This window comes from Pseudorasbora parva, chromosome 15, assembly GCF_024679245.1.
Source record: "Pseudorasbora parva isolate DD20220531a chromosome 15, ASM2467924v1, whole genome shotgun sequence".
NCBI classification, from domain to species: Eukaryota; Metazoa; Chordata; class Actinopteri; order Cypriniformes; family Gobionidae; genus Pseudorasbora; species Pseudorasbora parva.
In genome coordinates this window covers 39,022,807-39,045,940 of record NC_090186.1, presented here as the reverse complement: position 1 = coordinate 39,045,940, position 23,134 = coordinate 39,022,807, and the positions used below count along the sequence as shown (strand labels likewise).

Genomic DNA, 23,134 nt, shown 5'->3' with positions numbered 1-23,134 from the left:
ATTTACTGTAGTTTCAGCTGCACAAAAACAGCTGCAAAAGTTATTAATCATTTCAATCTTTTGGAGCACATTCACTTGTATATCATCTTCAGGGGTGCTTCAAGAATATCTGGATGTCATTTTTTGCGTGGATGGAGAATGGGCAACCAAAACTTTTTATCATGCTCTGTCTGGATATAGAAAGAGTTTCTTTTTTGGGCTATTTCAACTCCTACAATCAACGTCCGATGCTATAAGGGCGAGAGAGTTCAAAGAGGTTGAATATAATCTGTGCAGACTGGAGTCGGTTCCAAAAGAAAATATTCCCAAAACCCTAAAGTCATTGTGGCAGTATCATTACCCTATACTTGCAGTAGCGTTTTCTCTCAATTACCTCCCAGCTATCACATTTACCCTATTGCAGTAACCATCATGAGAGTCAGAGACTGAGAAGACTAATTTTTTTTCTTAGGTTTTTGGGTTGTATTACCATTTTCCCTTAAGCACTGGGAACGATGAACTCTTGTTGAAATGTCTTGAAAGAATAGAGAGCTGGACAGGTTTGCTCCCCATGAGAATGATTCGATTTCGAGCAAACAATGGCGGCCTTATTTTTATGCAAAAGAAATATCAGACTAGTAGCCAAGCAAATCACCTGGTTCCACAGATTTTTTTGACGTCCTGAAATAATTCATTTAATCCACTGCTGTGCACATATGGCCAGGTTATATTTTACCCCCTTCCTTTACGTTCAAGAGAAAGCAACTCTTTGCAGCTGCGTTAATATCCTAACTTTCCCTTTTTTCCCTTTCATCCAGACTTTTCCTTTTTTAAACACCTGAGCACAAGCCCTCCTGCATCCAAACAGGGAAATAAAGCCGGAGCTGTACAGCAGCGAGGTGATAGGTGATAGCTCACTTGCGAGTTGCTTTCTGGATACCTGCCTGTTTGGGTTGTCCTCTAGTTACTCAATCCATCAGTAGTTCATGTTATACAGCCAATAAATCATCTTCAATCTACTGCGGGATGAGGTGAAATCCCCCCACATAAATCTGCTTTTAGTTTTACCTTGCACACAAAATAGAACTAACTGACTGTGGATACATGAGAACGGCGTAATAACTATAAATATTTTTCAACTAACCAGGCCGTTTCAGAGAGGAAGTAGACCCGTGCAATCCACAACGGAAGGGGAAAGTGTGAGGTGGAATTCTCAAGGTTAATCTGGTCCAAAATAAGCACAGTCTTGTACAGAAGTGATACCCGACCCTCGGCCAGGAGTGCCTCGTGTGAGGGTCCGCTTTAGACTGATCCCTTGATTATTCCTCAGACTCTGCTGAATAAATCACTTATCCACACTCACTAATTGCACGGCAGATAGCAGCTGGACATGCAACCTAACCTATGCATGTAAAAGGAAGGATATGTACAAAATAATATATAGTTTCCACAAAAAGATTTAGTTTGAATGGTACACATTTCAAGCAAGTATTTTACACACAAATCGTATCGTTGTATTGGGATCCCGATGCGTTGCCGTAAAGTTGAACGTGACCAACTGAAAGGAAACCCTCTTTTGCCATTAAAAAAATACTCTGGATTTACTAAAGACATGCAGTCAAAAATTTGCGCTGAAAAGGTGTGGACAGGGTTATTTTTGCGGCTGACCTTATTGCATATGCTTTTGAAGGAGTTTCCCTTTCAGATGCAACTTTTATGGAAGGACAGAATATAAATGAATTATGCGAGGTGATTTAATATGGTTTGCTCTAGTCAATTTACTGGTATGTGTGCCATTATTTACCTCCCAAGATAGCATGTCTTAAACCAGACTCTAACTTGTGCTGCTATTGGTAGATTGTGTTGGTCATTATGGAAATGATCTGGCTGTGTCTGGGATTTCTATTTTGTGTGTCGTCAGTAGATCAGAACCTTCCATGGCCATCTGCGTCACATCTGGTCTGAAAAGTACAATTTCAGGGTATTAATATTAAGTACATAAATGTGTATATATTTGTAATATAATATAATATTGCATAAAATATTTGTTTCAAATACATTTTGGTATTTTTATTTTTCACATTCATTAAGCAATATTGCTTTAATCCAACAGTTCAGTAATCAAGAAACCACTATAGAGTAACTCACAAATGACTTGATTTTTAAAATTGTATTATTTCATTTTACACTTCACATGTATTTATAAATTTTGCCGGTGTACTGCACCAAGTGTTTAGAAACAAAGCCACAGCGTAATTAACAGACGTGCGTCCCGAACAACACACAGCAATGCCGTTTAATGAGTTGGTTGATTCAATGATTCAATGACTCACTCATAAACACAGTTGCTAGTTTTGTTCCTGAGTAAATCTGTGTTTTGAATTAATTGTTTGAACGAGTGTTTCATGAAGTAAAATAAAGACTTTCTTTTTTTTGCTGTATCTGAAATTGCATACTCTCATGAGTAGATTATTATTTTAATTACTTTGCGACCGCTAAAAAAGTGTCCTATATAGTAAACGGTAAATTAGTATAAATGTAACCTGGAAGCACTACGTTCATTATGTTGTCATTATCACGTGATTGCTTCACTGCAATTCACAAAATCCTCTCCTGTGGACTCGTGGGATAGTAAAGTGTCCATAATATATGCACTTCAGAATCCGTCTGGATGTAGAAGGTCATCCAGGTACTTTTTGTCTGCTCTTATATAAGTACAGTGAATTCAGAGTTGTCATGGCATTACCACAGAAAGAATCTCTGAAAAGCCACAGCGCTAGCATCTCTAGACCGGTAAGTTATATCTGAAATGCATTTTTTTCTGATATAAATTTTTTAAATGACATGTGATGTCCATATGTTTGTGATGGAAAAATGATCGAAGGTTTGCAAGCAGCAGATAAAAATACATGCACAAGCTCAGTTTATATATATATATATATATATATATATATATATATATATATATATATATATATATATATATATATATATATATATATATATATATATATAAAGCCTCATCTGAATATCAGTGTTACTTGTTTCTCAACACACAATTGACTGACGCGTGGGAACTGAGCTCAGACACAACTAGTCGCATGCTTACTTGAAGTCATGGAGTATATAATAAATCTCTGAGCTGTCTCCATGGCAACCGCCCTCAATCTCTTATACTTAACTTCAGTGTTACGGGTATTTTAATGGGAGCCTTTGTCACATATTACCAGCCTTTTTTATTCCCCTTTTCCCCCTCACAAGCCGCAAAAGTTCCTTTTCTGTTCCTATTTTTATGTACAAGTGATCTCAATTAAGGACCTCCATGAAGGCTAGAGGCGGCAGACAGTCATGCCAATGAGAGCAAAAAGGAAATTGTCTTTGTAGCACCCCCCCCCCCCCCCAATCCAGCCCCCGCTTCTTCACCACCACCACAGTCCCCCCACTCCACTTTCCATAACGAAAACGGCGCACATCCCAAAAACCATCGTGTTCCTGAAATTTGTGACCATAACACGGGTCCAATTTGCTGTCGGAGCCAGTTCTTGTGCCTCACCGGCAACTCGAAGCACTGAAGATCTCGTCTGCAGTGATGATGTCACTGACCAGTCAATGACAAAACGGCAATTATAGGCTCAGATTAAATCTGGGGGTTGAAAGGATGTTGAGAAGGTCTTCCTGATGAGGTAAGGCCATGAATTCTGCATACGAATCATCACCGTCCCGCTCGCGCGCGCGTGCGTTCTCGTGAAGCGTGCCAAGGATGGAAAGTAACTATTTCAAATTGGAAGCCTCCATAGCCCCATCAAATTGCTCCCCACATAAAGCCATAATTAAGTGTCTCAAAAAATGCACCACTGTGAAATGGAGCCCTGATCCAGGGACTTAAGTGGCTGTACTTTTCCTCTCAACCGTCGAAAGAATGCGGGACGAGAAAGAAGCGGAGAAAAACACTCATGTAGCACGTTACATAATCCCAGGGCTGTATGAATCTGAATTGGAGTCATTTGGATATCATTAAAGCCCTTGAGCTCAGTGTCTCTTCGTGTTTACATTACCAGTCAACAATGGTTTCTTTGTCCCGTGTCATCGCTTATAATTCGGCGTGAGGGGGGGGGGGGGGGGGGGGGGGAGAGTGTTGCTGGACTATTTTTTTTTGCATGCCTACTTGTCTGGTTGTGTTGAAACTGGCCTCTCTCAGCCGTTTCTGATGAGCTACCCGCGCTGGATTACGCTGTCAGCTCGGTGCATCACGGCATCGGCAGATAAGGGTTCGGTTACCTTCGGCTTATCACATCATCAGTGTTTGAGCTGGTTCGAATCCAGCACGAGTGTCTGGTGACAAACAGCTCAGAATAGCGCGCGGTAATCCCGGGTTCTTGCTCGGTGGATGCCTTCTAACCCCTCATCTTTGTAGCACATCATAGCCAGCTGTGTGGGCTCCGTTTGGCTCATTAGGAGATCAAAAGAGACGCCCCAAAAAGAAGTGGGCAGAGCTCTCGAGGCACCGCTCGAATCACGTGCGTGCGCTCCACGCTGATATTGCTGGCAGATGGCGGCCATACTGTACCGGCAAAGTGGATTCAGATGTGATAAATGCTCTTTGATATCTCGTTGTGTATATGATTCAACACGCCTCTCTGTTTGGACGTGTCGACAGTTGCTTTATTTCTCTTATTAAGTTTTATTTGTTTCAACGATAGCCACGGATCTCAAATGCAGGGACGGTTTGGCATCCATCTGCAAGGAATTATTAACATAAATCGTTTTTCATCAACATTGATTTTATATCCCAAACAAATCAGTGAATGAGGCTTGAGCAAAAAACAGGCAAGCTGTTGGAATAAGACACGGGGTGTATTTTATACCTTTGTGAATTCAGTATTATCTACTCTGATTTATCTTTTTATGAATTGAAAATTGATCTTTAGTAACATCGGTCAATCTTGAACACATTTTCAGTGCTCGGGGCAAACGGAGAGGCTGTGTAATTCAATCGCAACTTGTATAACTCAAACAATTTTTTCTCTCTCTTAACGACGTGCCAGATGCATGTCAGTGCTTCCTGAAACTTTTTCTATCCCTCCCACATACAAGAGACTCGAAACGTACCCAAGAGACCATCGCCACCCCCACTCATGCCACCCTGCAAGTCTTTCATAGAGTTTAAGTGAGCAATACTAAGTTTTCTGCTGTACTTATGAATCTATATTCCTGAACAAGCAGTCAGTAGATCATCACTTATGCAGTTGATTTGTTGTTGTTTTTATGGCAAAATGGCAAATTTCTGAAGGTCTCAGTGTTAGCTGGAGGATACTTTACTTGTTACCTGCATTATTTCTTCTCTGCTCTTCAGGAACATGTTTAAGGCATATGCTTTTCCCTACTACTGAAATATTAGATTAAATGTTCAAGCTGAAAGAGGTACCAAGACAAACATTTGGCAAAATTTTGATTGACTGCTGTCGCTGATTGAACCAGTCTGATTTCTCTTGTACGGTTCTGCCAAGAATAATTAGACGCTTTGTTTATATCTATTTTGTTTATTGGCTGTGTCTGTGCTCCCATCAAAATTATGCACCTATTATTCCGATGATTTTTTTTAAATGTGTGAAACATATTGCAGCACTTATGACTTGGGTTAATGGCAATCCGTGAGCCCGTTGAGTCAGAGGGAGAGATTGCCATCTACAGTATCGCTGAGAGGTGGAGAGTTAGAGTTATTATTATATGATATGTATTTTACATGGAAGGCTGTCTATAGATACTCTGTTCAGAGAGTCAAAAGAAGCTTTTCTCAAAGGGTGTTAAAACTGCAGCCTGTTTATTCTGTGCTTTATGGGGTAGAAGTGTGTGTAGAAAGTGTATAATATGATTCTGAAAATAATCTGTCATTATGGCTCACTCAAATTATCCCAGCGTGTTGCTCTGAGTCACACTTTTCAATTCAACTCCACTTAAGTTTCTTTGTTAACACTTTATTTTAACAGGGTCCTTGTTACACTTAACATGTCGTTTCTATATCAATTACTATAAAACACGCAACTAACCCCAAACCTAATCCAAATCATAACCCTATAATAAGTACATGTAGTTATTAATTAATATTACTCAGTTCTTAAATGTATATTTACACAACACAGACACTTTTACAGTAAAGTGTAACTGTTTCTTTAATTAATCTCCATTATTTTTGGATAGGAGGATATTTTTTAATAACACATTGTTGGGGCAAGATGTCACATGTATTTTAAATGTTACACATTTTAATATTATATTTGTCAGCCAAAACAATAATTTGATATTTTATGTTAATTTTTATTTTTACTGTTAAATTAGTTGTTTTACTGTTATACTTTGCTAGAATGTTAATGGAAGGTTATATTGTGACAATATACTTATTGGGGCATGTTGTCACAAAAGGTCAATGTGTTTTTCCTGGGCTATAATAGTTAAAATATGCAATAGTTTGTTTTGTAGTCAAGACATTGTACAGAAATTGACTTATTGTATAGTATAGTATAGTATAGTATAGTATAGTATAGTATAGTATAGTATAGTATTGTATACTTATTGAAATTGTATAAATGTTCACTTTATTAAGACACGTGACAGCAGATACTGATTACTAGATATATCAAGTGAAATCAGTACATTCTGAATTCTAAACATAATCTACATTTGGAAAAAAAAAAAAAAAAACATACTCGATATACTGTAAGTCAACATTGTGAAGTTCTTCTTGTAATGTGTGGTTTAATTATTTTATGCATGCATGTTCCATTGCCATTGTGCGCATAGAAAAAGTTCCAATTTAATAAAGTTCTTTCTGCGACCGAGTTCAAAGAAAACAAAAAATCATATTTTCTTAATGCATTAGGATAATTGAATCTATTCAAGAATTTCCCCTGGTTTCCATTCAGACACAAGTGATAATATCGATGCAGTTTTAAACTTTCACAGGCACAATATATGCATGATTAATGTTGAGTTTCAGTTGAAATTTTTTGAGGTGACCGGGAGTGGCATCACTTTAATGATTGCATGATGCTGGAACTATATGAACCACAAAAAAGAGAAATCCTTGTCTTCAAAGACCAACCACACTGGAAGCAACAAACATTTCGCCTCCTGAGCTCTTTTCATCCTTACAGCTTAATTTGATCCTGCGCTCTCCAGGGAACTTCACTGATCCTACACAGCAGAGACAAAACACTGCCTTATATTTATTATCATGTTAATATAACAGATATTGTTTATATGCAATGAAATCCGACTGTCTGTAGGCTGGTGTACGTCTTTATCCGACTGCGTGCCAGCGCGCTCTAGTGCCGCTACTAACACCTACGTTTTCTGATTTCGTTTGTAGAAATGTTGTCTAATCCGCTGTGATAAGATTCATATAATCTTAAAACCTTTTCAGAGACCTGACCAAGCCGTACACATTCAGCTTGTGGCGATGTATTAAGCGCCTTTTAATACAGGAAACGTAGTTAATGACGACTGCGCGCAAAGCGCCAATTGAAGTCTGGTTGAGTGTGTGTAACCCGCAGCACTTCCCAAACTCATCAGACTGCAGCGCTGAGCGCACGGAGAGGGACTGGCGGCGCTCCTTCTACGCAAACACAGGACACACGTTAGTCTAAACGGCTAATTTAGACTGTTGTGATGCGCATTCCCGTAGATCCCAGCGCTGGCCGGAGGTTCAGTCCGCCGGTGTCGGTGAAGATGAATGATGTGAACCCGAGCGCAGGACAGCAGCAGCAGCAGCAGCAGGACAGCGCGGTGGTGCCAAGACTCCGCGCGCAAGAGAACCGCTCCATGGCCGAGATCATCGCCGACCACCCCGCCGAACTGGTTCGGACCGACAGTCCAAACTTTCTCTGCTCGGTTTTGCCTTCTCATTGGAGGTGTAATAAAACCCTACCGGTGGCGTTTAAGGTAAGAACTTGTGTTTAAATGTGCGTCTTGGAAAATGCGTTAGTCATGGCTACACAAATTATAGTAATTTATTAGACTGACGGGTTATATATGTAACATGGACACTGGCTGTATTGTAAAGTGTTTGGACGATTGTTGCGCGTTTTTTTTTTTTTTTTAGGTCTTCTTAGTCAAGTGAAAAAGTATTGAATTTTTATGCAGTTTTAACACTTAAGCCTGTACTGAAAAAAAGAGAAGGGAATTAATGTAACATAGTTGAATGTCCTAATTTAATAAAATATATTTAACAGCTTTAATAATCATATTTAATTAACAAGCACCTTTTTTAGTTTAGGATGTGCTGGGATCCATATTACTTGTATGGTTATATTGTAATTGTTATTTATTATTGATAATTCTTATTTCTTTGCTATCCATAAGGACCCATCACCTTTAATTTATATAAAAAGTACTTCATATCATTTGATTAATTTCTGTCAGTTTTGCTGAATGTGTCTGTTTTGTTAATTTGTCACGGATAGTTACTGTGTCAGTAGACTGAATCATGCCTTTGTACTATTGATACTCTAGTAAGAGTGTGTGAACAGCATTTATTTTCTTAATAGCAGAGTAGACTTTACTGGAACAAATCTTCATTTAATAAGAAATTATGAAATTGCTCTGGCATTATTCACTGTTTGATGTGTAATTCTGGCCTGTGGCAGAATCATTGCTCTTGGCTCATGTTTTATAGTCAGGCCTGTGCAGGTGTGGTTAGCTATTAGGTAATTGCCAGATTAGTAGCTAGATTAGTAATGATGGAATAGAATTCCATGATCGTATGCCAATATATCGCTTCAGGTGCAATATGCTGGTTCATCTAGCCACTGTACTGATACTGAAATGCAGTCTTGTGTAAACTCATTTTAAAATGTTTAATAACGATAATGATAGATAGTCACACAAGCACATGCAACAAATTATTTAATACATCATATTTCTTATTTTTATGCCAGGACCTTTTTAGCTTCATTTATGCATTGATATCCATTAAAACTTGAATCCATAAAAAATCTCAAATCTGCATAAATACACACAGATGTTGTTTACATGAAATCCTGCTATTAAATAATAATCAGAAGTCATAGCTGTCTAAAAAAGCTGCTGAACAGAACATCTTGCATATGCACACATGCACTGTTTGAACCATTGCATCACGGTCCTGTCCGCAGGTGGTGGCCCTCGGAGAGGTTTCTGATGGGACGGTGGTCACAGTGATGGCTGGGAATGATGAGAATTATTCAGCTGAGCTCAGGAATGCCTCAGGAGTTATGAAGAACCAGGTGGCCCGCTTCAACGACCTGCGCTTTGTGGGCCGAAGCGGAAGAGGTCAGTCCACTTTTTGATAAATATTTAGAAGGTTTACGGATAGTTGAAATTATTTAAATCCCTTATCATGCAGGTTACGCTGGGAATGTATTTATATACAGGATGGTTTGCATTTGTACAGAAAATTTAAATTAGCTTAACTGTCAATCAAATGTTTGGCCACACCTTTTTTATTATTACTGCGTTAATGTTTTTAATATTACGGAGCCCTTAAGGGGACAAGTGGTGGAAAAAAATATAGTGATATAAAAATATAAAATATATGAGAGGAAAAATAAGTAATTTTGCGAGTGAAATTTTTTTGAGGGAGCACAAACATTTTGCAATCAGGGAACACAAACATTTTGCAATCAAACGTAAAGTTTCTCATGGGAGCGCAAACATTTAGCAATCAAATGTAAATTTTCTTGGAAGAGCGCAAACATTTTGCAAATAAATGTAATTTCTTGGGGGAGCACAAACATTTAGCAATCAAATGTAAATTTTCTTAGAGTAGCGCAAACATTTTGCAAATAATAAAAACAATTATTGGAGGAATGCAAACATTTTGCGATCAAACTTAAGTTTCTTAAGGGAATCAAACATTTTGTGATCAAACGTAAAGTTTCTTGAGTGAACGCAAACATTTTGCGATCAAACATAACGTTTTTTGAGGGAACGCAAACATTTTGCAATCAAACGTAAAGTTTCTTGAGGGAACGCAAACATTTTGCAATCAAATGTAAAGTTTCTTGAGGGAACGCAAACATTTTGCAATCAAACGTAAAGTTTCTTGAGGGAACTCAAACATTTTGCAATCAAACGTAAAGTTTCTTGAGGGAACTCAAACATTTTGCAATCAAACGTAAAGTTTCTTGAGGGAACTCAAACATTTTACAATCAAACGTAACGTTTCTTGAGGGAACGCAAACATTTTGCAATCAAAAGTAAAGTTTCTTGAGGGAACGCAAACATTTTGCAATCAAACATAACGTTTTTTGAGGGAACGCAAACATTTTTCAATCAAACGTACATTTTCTTGAGGGAACACAAACATTTTGCAATCAAACATAACGTTTCTTGAGGGAACGCAAACACTTTGCAATCAAACGTAAAGTTTCTTGAGGGAACGCAAACATTTTGCAATCAAACGTAAAGTTTCTTGAGGGAACTCAAACATTTTGCAATTAAACATTAAGTTTCTTGAGGGAACGCAAACATTTTGCGATCAAACGTAAAGTTTCTTGAGGGAACGCAAACATTTTGCAATTAAACATAAAGTTACTCAAAGGAACGCAAACATTTTGAGATCAAACGTAACGTTTCTTGAGGGAACGCAAACTTTTTGCAATTAAATGTAAAGTTTCTTGGAAGAACGCAAACATTTTGCAATTAAACGTAAAGTTTCTTGGAAGAACGCAAACATTTTGCAATCAAACGTACAGTTTCTCGGGAGACCGCAAACATTTAGCAAATAAACATAAAGTTACTCAAAGGAACGCAAACATTTTGCAATCAAAATATTTACCTTTTTTATTATTGCTTTTGTGTTTTCAATATTCCAGAGCCCTTAAGGGAACATAGTGGTGGAAAAAAATGTGAGAGTGATGGAATTATGTGGTAAACAAATCATCTTTCTTATCAAACCCTATCTAGTCCAACTCATTCAGTTTTGTAATCATTTTGTATTATTAAAATGCACAATTATAGTACACACATTATTTAAGACCAAATTATATTTTTTAATTTAAAGTATTTTACTTAAACTTTTACATCATATGGTTTTGAACATCATGAGAAACTCAATTTCAGTCAAGCTTGTCCAAACGATGCATTTTATACAAGTTTACTACTGTTTACACAGGCTAACCATATTCTAGATGATGATATCACACCATGCGTTTTTTTTATCAAGCTTAATCATTTTGGGTTTATGTACACTTGCACAATGTCATGTGGAGAAATCCTCCAGGGAGATTTGGTAACAGAGGCACGCGGTCACACAGGGACGCATGACATTCTTAGAATAATTATAGTCAGTCTGTGTACTGAGCTATCAGTTACGAGCCAACACCGTTGTGAAACCACATCACCACATTGGCGGTAAAAATGCACTCATTAAATTACAGGTCTGTGTGCTTTCTGCACTAAGGTTTCTCATATCATCCACAGCAGATTAGGTAGGTGCCTGCGTAGCAGTGTTTTGTGTATTGGATAATTTTGCATATCGCTCAGATTATTTTTTCACTAGATGAAATTTTGTAAAAAAATAATGATTCTTCCTGTCTGCCATAGAGAGCAACAGTCAAGCTCCGGAAGTAAAAATGCCAATCATTTTCTCCTTTGAATATAAACGATAATTTATAAACCTTTAAAGACAGTCCTACCGTAGGCTATGAGGTTGTTAATCAATGGTATTTGTTTCTGCTAAGGTCAACCTTATTTCAGCATATTTTTTAAATAATTGTGTTTAACAATCTTGGTTATAAACTACATTAGCCATGATGCTGTACAGAAAAATTCCACCAATAAGAGTCACAACAAGCTCTTTAGCTCCGCCCACTCCCATGAAGCACTGTGAATGAGTCGGTCTCCCTTTGCCCCCTCAAAATACTTAAATATTTGTGTATATATATATATGCATGCTGCCCAATAAACTTCATTGTTTTTTTATAATTATAATATACAATTTTAAATGAGTGGTTTGATATTTCTTTATCTTTTTTAATCCAATTATGCTATTCACAGTGCATCATGGATTTGTAGTTTTTCCTTCACTAAAGCCGTTAAGTAAACCGTCTTGTACCTTTTTTGCTTCAAAATCGAAGTTTGCAATGTTATGATTAACCTCATTGCTGATTGGCTTGGTTCATGGCTTAAAATGCTTTAACAAAGACTAGTTTTAAAATCCATATAGGAGATATAAATGGAAAAATGACTTCCGTAATCATCGCCACTGAAAAAGTCAGTCAAACAGATAGCCACGCCCCCAAACTCATACCATTGGTTGAGGCAAAATCTTTTTTTTCTGCTTTTGTTTTTGACCGACCAACCTGCAAATATCTATTATTAATTATTTAATGTCGTCTCTGCATGGGGAAAAGTGAAGAATTACACACTTTACTAAATTTAATATACATTTTTTTAGCTAACTTGTACACTCTATAAAAAGATTAGTGGGTTCCTTGATTCTTAAAGCTTCATGATTTTGGACACTTGTGATTTATTTGATTTTCAGAAGATTCCAGGGCATGATGACGTGCCATATATTGTATTACCAATATGTTCAAATTATTTTTACATTATGAGAGCCATTTGGTCGTATTTAATTATGTTTTATGATCACAAGTCTTCTGAAATCAGCGTCAGCAGATCTGTGCTGCTGTGTGGTGCTGAGATTCCACGCGTCTTGCCAGCTGTTTCCCAGCGTTGCCAAAGTATTCCACCCACTACTTCCTGTCTCCCCAGCAAACCAGGGGCATTCATGAGTAGGAACCATTGGAGCGTCATGTTAATCCCTTGTTCCCCCGTGTTAAACCGCCAGAGAGCACAAATTGTCTGGAAACAGTGTTTAGGGAAGCGAGCTGTCTAGATTGCTGATGCCACATCGTAGCGTTGCACAATTTCCCAGCAGCCCACTGTCCTGTTTATGATTTCGATTCTGAGAGCAACAAAAGGTAGTCCAAGACGATGCTGAAGTCATTATTGCTAATAGCGAAATCTTTAAATATCCCAGCATTATAAGCTCAATGAGCTCAGTCTATGCTTTGACACTGAGTAAAGCCCTTAAATGTTTCTGTGTTTGCACAGGGAAGAGCTTCACCCTGACGATTACAGTATTCACAAACCCACCGCAAGTGGCCACTTACCACAGAGCCATTAAGGTCACGGTGGACGGACCGCGGGAGCCCAGGAGTGAGTACACCTTATATTACATACGGCTGTGACTAACCACATCCACGAGGCCTGTCATCACGTCCACCTCTCCGTTGGGCCGCAATCACACCTCATCAAAGACTCGCGGTCATTCGGTGCATGTGCTAGTGATTGATTGATTGATTTTCTGATTTCTGCCTCAATCGGTTTGTAGAAATTCTCTGTGGGTAGACAGACTGATGACTTTAATTTCGCTTTGAACAGACTGGAGACTTGGATTCAGGATTGCTATTAGGGCTGTCAAAAATAACATGTTACTTTCCGCAATTAATATTTTCTGTTTAACTTAAAACTATAGTTGTGATGTTTCAGTTTTATGTTTAAAAATATGAAACACTACCACAATCCCTTCCATGACTAATTCACTGGATATAGGCCTACTATAATTTCTGAGAGAAATGGGATATTCAGTGGAATAATTGAATGCATTGCAAAGTTGTGAACTTGTGTGACGAGAGAGGAAAATCTTCACATAGCATGTGCACTCCAGTTCATGAACGAATCACTAGATTTAGTTCTTTCAATGAATCAGTTGAGCCAGTTGAAACATTTTTAATCAAAGACTGAATCAGTCAGACAGCTCACTTCCTCAATGAATCGGTAGTCTAACATACTGAACTGCAGATTATCGTGTCCTACTTAAAATGAGTCGAGTGCCATTACTGTGACGTCTACAGGTTTGTAAGGTTAGTGAAACTGAGTTCAGTTTGTTCTGACTAGTTGTTTATATGAAGTGACATACAGTTGAAAAAATTTAGAGTTTTGTTGTGATAGTTTTAAAGTTAACATAAATCTAAATATTATATATAAAAGATATATTTTTGCATATTTATATATTAATATTAAATTATAAAACAGATATTAATATGCTTATTGTGAACAGTGCATGTTTTTCCAATTCCCTTCAAATATTCGTAATCTTCAAATATTAAATAAAAATATATATTTTAATATTTAAACATTTTATATTGTTACTTACTTACTGACTAATACATATTCACTTTAATTAATACATATTTTATTTAAGTATTTTTGAGATATTTTATTTTTATTTTAAAATATTATTTATTTAAATATTAAATATTATTTTAATAACATGTACAAAAAATGACCGATTAATGATTATGATAAAAATATTTGATTTAAGCATTTATTTATATATATATGAACGAATATATATTTATTTATTTATTTATTTATTTATTTATTTATTTATTTATTTATTTATTTTCTCCAACATATACTCCTGTGGGAAACTGCAATGAATTGTGTACAATACGACCGAGCATGTGCACCAACATAATAAGCGGTTCGTTTTGACTAGAGAATTCACACTTTTCACACAAGTTGTTTCTGGTAGCCGGCTGGTCTGTCAGTGTGATCTTAATCAGCTGTCTGTGTGTGCGTCTGTACAGAGGTTCTACCACGTAACATTGTGCTTGCATCAGCTCGTTTTAATGGCACTTATAAAACATTGAAAAAAATCTACTACATCTGTCAGTGCCAACTGGTCTGGCAAGCAGCTGTTTTACTTTATTATGAAAAATATATACTTTCGTCTTGGCTTAGAAATCAAGCCTATCACATCCCTAACAACATTTCTGCCTCTCTTTTTCTCTCTGACTTTCAGACTCTTCTCAATGAACACATATGGTCCTAGTATTTAGAGGCACTTTGACACAACGGCTGTATATGGTCTTGATTCTTCATTGTATTACAATGGCCTCTAGCAACTGCAGGCCTCGTCTTTGATGTTGAAGACTTCCTCTATTTCTGCCTTATCTATAAGTGAAGTTTTTGAAAGGCTTGCAGGCCGTGTTATTGTGCGCAGGAACAGATGAAAGGGTCGACCGACCGGAGGTCTTTTACGCGTGGCTTTTTGTGTAGCGCTGCTCTGATATCGTAAAGCTCCTGTCTCGGCTTACAATATGCTGTCCGATGGCAATTAAGAATACCACGACTCTGTCGGACCGAAAGATTTCACATTCCACAGTTTTAACGTTTAGTGCATATATTGCACAGTATTGTCTGTACACTGCTTATGTTTTTAAAAGATTTATGTGACGTAGTATGCAGCGTTAAATGTTTCAAACACTAGTATGCCACATGACCTTATGACGCTAAAATTGAATGTATTTTTTATTATTATTGAATGGGTCCCATAATGCAATAACCTGGACTTGACCTTTCCTTTCCAACCACATAGAGTAACTAGACGCCACTTGCCTGAATTAAACATGAATGCAATTGATCTAACACAGTGAGCAACATGTCATTTGGACATTTTGTACCTTTAAAAAAAAAAAAAAGATAATATGCCATATTTTTGGGAAGATAGTGGCTGTGTCTGAAATCTGAAAAATGCAGCATACATAAGGCAACATGCCATGTCCGAATCCACTGATCATGTCACGTCCTGTCTACTGAGACACTTCCATCTGATGGATTTATTAAGGCAGCAAAGATGTATCCTTCCCTGCCTTTGATATCCCACAATCCTGTGTGTTCCATTATGTGACAGTTGAGCTAAAAAATGTATATGGCTTCTGAAAATTGCGGTTGGTGGTCCATTTGTATAAATGTACATTTACTTTTCCCCCTTTTAATGTCATTTGTAGTGAGTAATGACTTTCGTAGTTACCACCAAAGCTCTCTATTTTGCTGTAGGTCATTAAAGCGTTACGCTGCCTCAGAAGTCTGTCTGAAATTCGTTTTTTGTGATGCCTTTATGCGCAAACACTACGACTGTGTTCAAAATCGCCCTACAATACTAATATAGTTCACTTGAAGTAGTAAATGAAAACAGAATGAGTGAATTTGGAAACTGAATGCGCTGGAAGGGCTGCCGCTTTTGCATAGTTTGTGCTTGCTGTTTAATAATCATTTGAAACTTACCAAACTGGCAGCTCCAATAGTAATGAAAAGATTTACCTTGAACTCTGTAATGGAAAATAGCATGTATAAACCATAATTAAACAATAATATATTAAAAACAAATTTATACCTGTATGATATTACTCTGTGGCCACATTGGACCAGCGGTTTGGAAAATGGATGGTTGGAGGATTCAGCAGCAGGCAACGACTTCTAATGAGATGATGGAATTCATTTGGCACGACCATCACAGTGCATTGTGGGTATTCTCTAGCATCTAATTCTCTAGAGTGTACATTGGTTGTACACTCATCATTGCGGTGCATTGTGGGATTGAATGAGTAAACTCAATAACGTCCACTATGGTTTCGGACACCAGTACAAATGTCTGTCCCATCAAATAGCGCCATATTCAAAGGTGCACTGTGCCACTTTTCCATCCACTAGAGGGCGCCTATTCAAAACAAAGGCGTAGTTTGATGGCGGCCAAATGTTTGAGCGCAGCATCTTGGGACGTGGTCTTCACCTCACAGCCGGTGGAAAATAGGACTCGGGCAGAGATTTTGTACATGGATATGGCTATTAACGTTACTGTAGAATGAAGCGGAGCAGGACCGAGTGTTGAGGAGCTGAGCACGGCTGCTGGAGCGATTGTTACGCAACACACGGCTCGCGAGCAGCAGGACTTTTATTATGACGGGACACAGTCGCTGACGCTATTTCCGCTTTTCCGGTCATGAGTATGAGGTAACGCAGCTCTGTTTATCATATTAGATACATTTGAGTGTTTTTTAAATGATGTTATGACGTTACTCTGTGTGTTCGCTCAGTGGCTGCTTTTTCACACTGCTAAGAGTAAAGTGCTTCTGCAGAATAAAACCGGAAACAGAGAGTAACGCAGATATGACAAATTTGACAGGGCAACTCCCTCAGACATCCCGGGTCCTTGGTTAAAATAGCAATTTTCTCACAATTTACAAATAGTTGGAAACATTTGGGATATTGTAAGTACTCAACTGAAAAAAATATATAACACTGGCCTAGTGGTTTTTGGATATTTTACTGCAAAAATACTACATAGTGCACCTTTAAGGGTGTAGTGGCCGATTTCGGACACCGCCTACAAGTCATTGCTTGATCGAGGAAACAAGTGAGCTTCTTAAGCTTTGCGACGCGGCCAGTATAGACACAATTTAAATACAAAAGCATCAAAGGCTTGAAGCATCTGCTATACAAGAACAGGTGTTTGGAAACATTCTGAACACTTACTGCAATCCAAAGAGAGAGCAGTCATGCAACACATGCAGCTATGGCATTAATTAAGCAAAGAAAAGTGGGAAATAAATGAAGCCAGGAATAAAAGTCTTGGTCAAACTTCACCTGCGCTCTGAGCCTGTGCAGATGTCCGTGCGATCCTTATGGGACTAATCACACGTGCCCTCTTAATAATTTCACATTTCTCACTCCGCACTGATTTTATCGAAGAACGCCTCATTTACAATTCTGCCTCATTAAACCTCAAATTGGTGTTAATGAGCAGGTAATTTGGGAAGAGGCCCGTCTCGCACGTTCAGACAATGCCTACAGTGTGCTGTCAGAATGTCCTGATGGAACATCTCCGTGTGTTTATATATTCGGAGAATCATAGAAATAACTGTAACGTGTTTTTGTACATAAAATTATTATTATTTCAGTCAAAATATCCTCATTATGTCCAGTACAGGTGGCTGCAATGCCCGTTTGGGTCATGTTTTTCCTCGTCTGCCACACAGGCCTCATTCTGAGGCTGATATCCAGTACAGGAAGTGTATTAATGTGTTTGTGTATTTAATAGATCTTGATGGGTGCCATATGAACTGTGAATCAATAGGGCCAGGAAAGCGCTAGACAACGAGAGCGTTGAGCATTTCTCTGTGACAGACGTCTCTCAGTGAGTTTGCTTCTTGATTGGCACACACATGGGTTTTTCTCTTAGCCAGAAGTGCTCAGCTCAAGTCCGTACACCTGTTTTTTATTGTAGTTGTATCATAACAGTGAACGCTGTCTTAACATTTGAATCGAATTATGGAGAGAGTTTTTGTTATTTTAAAGGTTATTGCAAGAATGAGAATCAGGGATATGTCTTAGCTACTTGATGCTAAATGGCTGCCGTTCTGTAAGCTGACAAACATCTGAACGGAATAAAACATTTTTTTTTTTACTTACAACCACAAAATACAGTATAATTTTTAAGATGCAAGTTCATTGGTTCTACATTTATTAATTAGTTTGACACTTTTGCACTTTATTTCTTCCAATTGAATTTGTTTAACATAAAATACTAGTTAAAAAAAAAAAGCCTATATATACAATACCGTTTAAAAGTTTGTGGTTGATGATTTTTGGTGCTCATTTGAGACTGCATTTACTGGTTCAGAAATACATCATGTAAGAGTTATATTTTACAGTAGTGACATAATGTGAAATAATATAAGAATTTAAATAATTGTTTTCAAAATTTCTGTGATCATGGCTGAATTTTCAGCATCATTACTCCAGTCTTCAGTGTCACATGATCCTTCAGAAATCATTCTAATAGGATGTAACTTGCTGTACATAAAATGTACACAACCCAAATTTGGTGCTTAAAATAATTTCTTAGTATTGTCAATGCTTAAAACAGTTATTATGCCTTATATTTTTGTGGAAATCGTGTTCTGTGTACGGATTACAATGCAATATAATGTGTATTACATTGTGCTTTTCTATCTTTTGCCATATGAAATGTCTGTTCCCTTAGAATCAAACCCATGACATTGATGCTGCTGGATGAAAATTCCTTATTCTTGTGGGGAAATGTCTTCCTCTCTACATGAGAAAAACAGCTTATAAGTCATAGAGAATCATCTGTGATGATTAGGGTTCGGGGGTAAGGTAGAATATACAGTTTGTACAGTATAAAAATGTTTATGTCTATGGAAAGTCCCCATAAAACATGAAAACACAACCTGTGTATGTATATGTGGTCCAGGTAAACCTATTGGTGTAGTCTACGTGAGACACAAGTATACGCAGTACACACACTAGGAAAGGTCAAGGATTTCTTTACCCACCATCAACATTGTTTTGTGACACATCTTTCAGACTTTCATTCATAAATTCCCCGTGTCGAATGACGAAATCATAAATGGAACTAATAAAGCAGAACATCACAGAATTTGACCATTTTTGAACGAAATCAAAAGTAGGGCTGTACAATGAATAATCTCAATATGGATATTATCTATTAAAACATTATTTTAAAAAAGTGCTTTAGAAGATATGGACCACTTTTTGTGCCGTTCTGTGATGAATGAGTGTTGGTGATAATGTTCATTGTTAATAATGCTACTGATAAGCCTCCATTATTGATAATAATAGTTGCAACTTGCACACTTAAATGTGTATTAAAAATCGGCTGATTAAACCGGTCCTGCAGGGACCATATTCATAAAACATCTAAGATCAAATGTAGCTTTTAACCGGCTGAGTTAGATGGTGATTAACACTATACAGAATATCAGAATATCAGTCCAGTGTCCTCAGCTGTAACTGTCATTGGCTCTTGTGTTGCCTTATAGTAAATTGACATGTTTATAACTCATAAGCAATCTTTCAGAATGCTCTCAATTACATGTATGCATTAGTGAGTGTGGTGGTGTCTATGGGGTGTCGCTCTGGGACCGGTGAGTATGAGTACTCATTACAAAAAACTAGACTACACCACTGGGTAAGCCCTATGATATGAGGGCAAAATGTCCCCGAAACTATGGCAATATACAAAAATACTTGTACTTGTGGGGATATTTTTTAGTCCTCATCAGGAAAACGGTTTATAAATCAGACTAAATTATGTTTTTTTTTAAAATGTAACAATGCTGAAAGTTTTCTGTGATGGATAGATTTGGGATTAGAGGATCGATTATATAGTTCGTACAGTATAAAAGTTATACTGAATGAAAAGTCCCCATAAAACATGAAAACACAACGTGTGTGTGGATGTGTGTGGATGGTTGTGTGTGTATAATAGCACTCATTAAGCGTCATTTGATCTAATGGTCGGGGTGGAGCTGGTTAAACTAACATACCTGCACTGGGGGCCCGTGTAATTACGGATTCAATGTTAGACTGTCACTCTGTGTAACACCTTTAGGAAGTGCTCTATGCATCTTTGTCTTTCCACAGCTCAATCACAGCAGTCAAACGGCACAACTGTAAGAAGTCACAGAGACCGCAAGTAAATCTGCTCAAAATCCCCTTTCAAGCGAATTTGCTTGAAGCTAAAAATCCCAAATCTGACACACGAGTCTCATTGTTTTGACAATCTCACACATCAACAAGTTGAAAGGGGATAATAATTTAGCCTTAGCAATAACAGCAGCTGATATTACAGTAAAAAAAACACCAGATTTGGCGCGTCGCGCGGCACTCCTTTCAAAACAGACCACACAAGACTGATAGACATTATTTAAGCTTACAATAAATGTAAAAAGAAGTCGGTTTCACTTAGCAGAGGCGTCACTTTGGGGCGAGTTAAGTTTACAATGGGAACTGCTCACATAAAACCAACCAAAACAAGAGAGGAGAAGAAGAGAAAAGCAGAACCGCAGGCTCGATCCGTTCAGGCTGCGTGTGAAGGTGCCAACCACCGAGGTCGCGGGCTCAGGATGTGTGTGTTTGCGTTTGGCTGGGATATTTGCTGCGTATATCAGTGCTGCATCATTAGAAGTCGAGAAATACCGATGGCGCCCTGTTCCGAGTCACACTGCTTTCATATCCGCATGGAGGTGATGAAGAAGTGTGCCTGCGGTTTGAAAAGGGCCGAGGGCCTTGCGCGTCTTGTGTGTGTGTGTTTGTACCCCTTCCCTGCTTGGCGTTCCTCCTAAATGCTGAAATGTAAAGACCACACAGACACCTGGCAATACTCCACAACGGCCTGGCTTTTTCCTCCCACTTTCCTTTTCTCCTTCCCCTCTCTCTTTCTCGGATTTTCTTTTCCAGTTTATTCCGTTCTTCCGCTGACTTTCTCAAAAAGCCTGTTGATGACGGCCGGTGATGGATTTCCATAATTTCCGGGCTGCCCCATCTAGCGTGTGTGCGTCGTCCGGACGTCTATTCGATGTGAAAGATCTGTAAGATGTCTCTAAAACATTCCCTGTCGAACGTTAGAATGACGTTCAGCAGATGTTTTTGTGACCTTTGCCTCGCCCACAGTGATGTCATGTACGAATATTTGTTTTGGGGGAAACGGCATCACTGACGGAGACAGAAGATGTCTCGGGTTCTTTTAGACTTCTCTCAAATACTAATTTCAGGGTTCCTACTCGTCCTGGAATTGATGACAAATTTCCAGTCCTGGAAAACACATGGAAAATTAGAGAAAATATCCTGGAAAATCTTGTTGTTGTGCTGGAATTTTTTTTTTTTTTTTTTTTTTTTTAAGTTCTTCAGTCAGTGCAAAGGGTTTATCACTGACCTAAACACCAGTGCTGTTAGTTGCAGAAAGTGCGATGTTCGGACCAGGAATGCTGAGTTTTGACATGTGAGATTAGTATTTTGAAAGATGATGTTTAGTCTTGTGTTGCCACTTGCAGCAGTTAGTAATGCTATTAACTGATCAAATGTATGCAGTGAATGTTAACTGGCAAGCAGCTATCTAATGATCAATTATTGTTGCTCAATTATTAATAATAGTTATTATTTTTTGAAACAATATTCGCTGCAAGATTTTCACATATATATATATATATATATATATATATATATATATATATATATATATATATATATAAATGAATAATAAATATTAATATGTTATATAGATTATATACTTATAGGTATATATTTTTATTTTTAATTTTAAATGTTATTTAGTAGACATTTGGCATTTTGATTGCATCTCCCTTCAAGTCACAGTTTACTTGACACTGACTGTGGCCTAAATTCATCAGTTCCTGTGTCCATTGCTCATTACCATCGGAATTCATTATCGGATCATCAATGTTTATTTAGATTTCCTTGTCTAAACAGCCTTTCATGCTGTTCTTCGACTAGTCCAAAAACCCTCGGATCACATATTTCACACTCATTTCATTTTTTTTTTTCATCCATTGTTCTTGGATCAGTTGATGTGGCCATAAAGACTCCCTGTTATCAAAGGAAGCCTGAAAACAGGAATTACTCCATTATAAGTCTCTTTCTCTGTGATTCTCAACCTGAGATAAGATCTGTGTCAGCTGGAGACTGGGCCACATCCCACAGGGCCATTTAAACATCTGGAATGAATGTGTTAGCGCTTCCGCTCTGTGATTGGACAGGGAAGTGCTAGCTATCGAAAATCTCACTCCTCTGGCTGGGGGATGACAGGAATTTTTGGGACTTTCCCTCCAGCAGTGATTTCATCTGGTTTCCTGGCTCTCTTAAATACATCTCCTCATACAGATGATGTCCTTGGGCTCATTCCTTTATTGTATGTCACTTAGATATTTCAGGATCCTGAAAGTGTCATAAAACACCAATTTTGAAAAATGCACCCAAAAAAAAGTAGTCATGGAAATCTGCAACCAGCCACTTATTATCAAGTTAACAACAGCAACAACGCCACAACAATAGACACATCAATTAACATCTATACGTTTGTATTTTGCATTTGTATTCTGCATTGCTTTTCCGGATCATTTTAGCATTATTATACGTTTCATTTAATTTACTCCCACATGTAGGGCTGTCACGGTACCAAAATGTCAGTAGTCTGTACCAATTTTGGTACATTTAATTTAATTTAAATACAGGTGTCAGTACTGTATAGCAGCATGAAAAACTAAACTTGTATTCAGATTGTGAATGGGATAATAAACAGAAGCAAAAGATGAGCCTCCCTTTATAATCTCTAAAGCACAAGCTCACTGAATTCTGCAATCTTGCGAAAAGTCCCATTAGATTAAAAAAGCTGCCTTAATTGTACAATAAATCTCTTATTTACATTGTTTACACTTTGTAACTTTTAATGAAAGAATTCACAAGCTCGCGTTGAACCAATGAA

General features: G+C 37.7%; 1 protein-coding gene across 3 annotated transcripts in view; it reads left to right on the top strand.

Moving 5' to 3' along the window:
- Positions 1-23,134, top strand: part of runx2b (RUNX family transcription factor 2b) — a 179,759-nt gene that overhangs the window by 139,074 nt on the left and 17,551 nt on the right. For all 3 annotated transcript variants that reach the window (XM_067418042.1, XM_067418041.1, XM_067418043.1), the window contains 3 exons: positions 7,661-7,917; positions 9,129-9,285; positions 13,075-13,179. In XM_067418042.1, coding sequence (XP_067274143.1) covers positions 7,705-7,917; positions 9,129-9,285; positions 13,075-13,179 — 475 coding nt within the window. In that variant the 5' untranslated portion in view covers positions 7,661-7,704. The remainder of the gene's footprint in view (positions 1-7,660; positions 7,918-9,128; positions 9,286-13,074; positions 13,180-23,134) is intronic.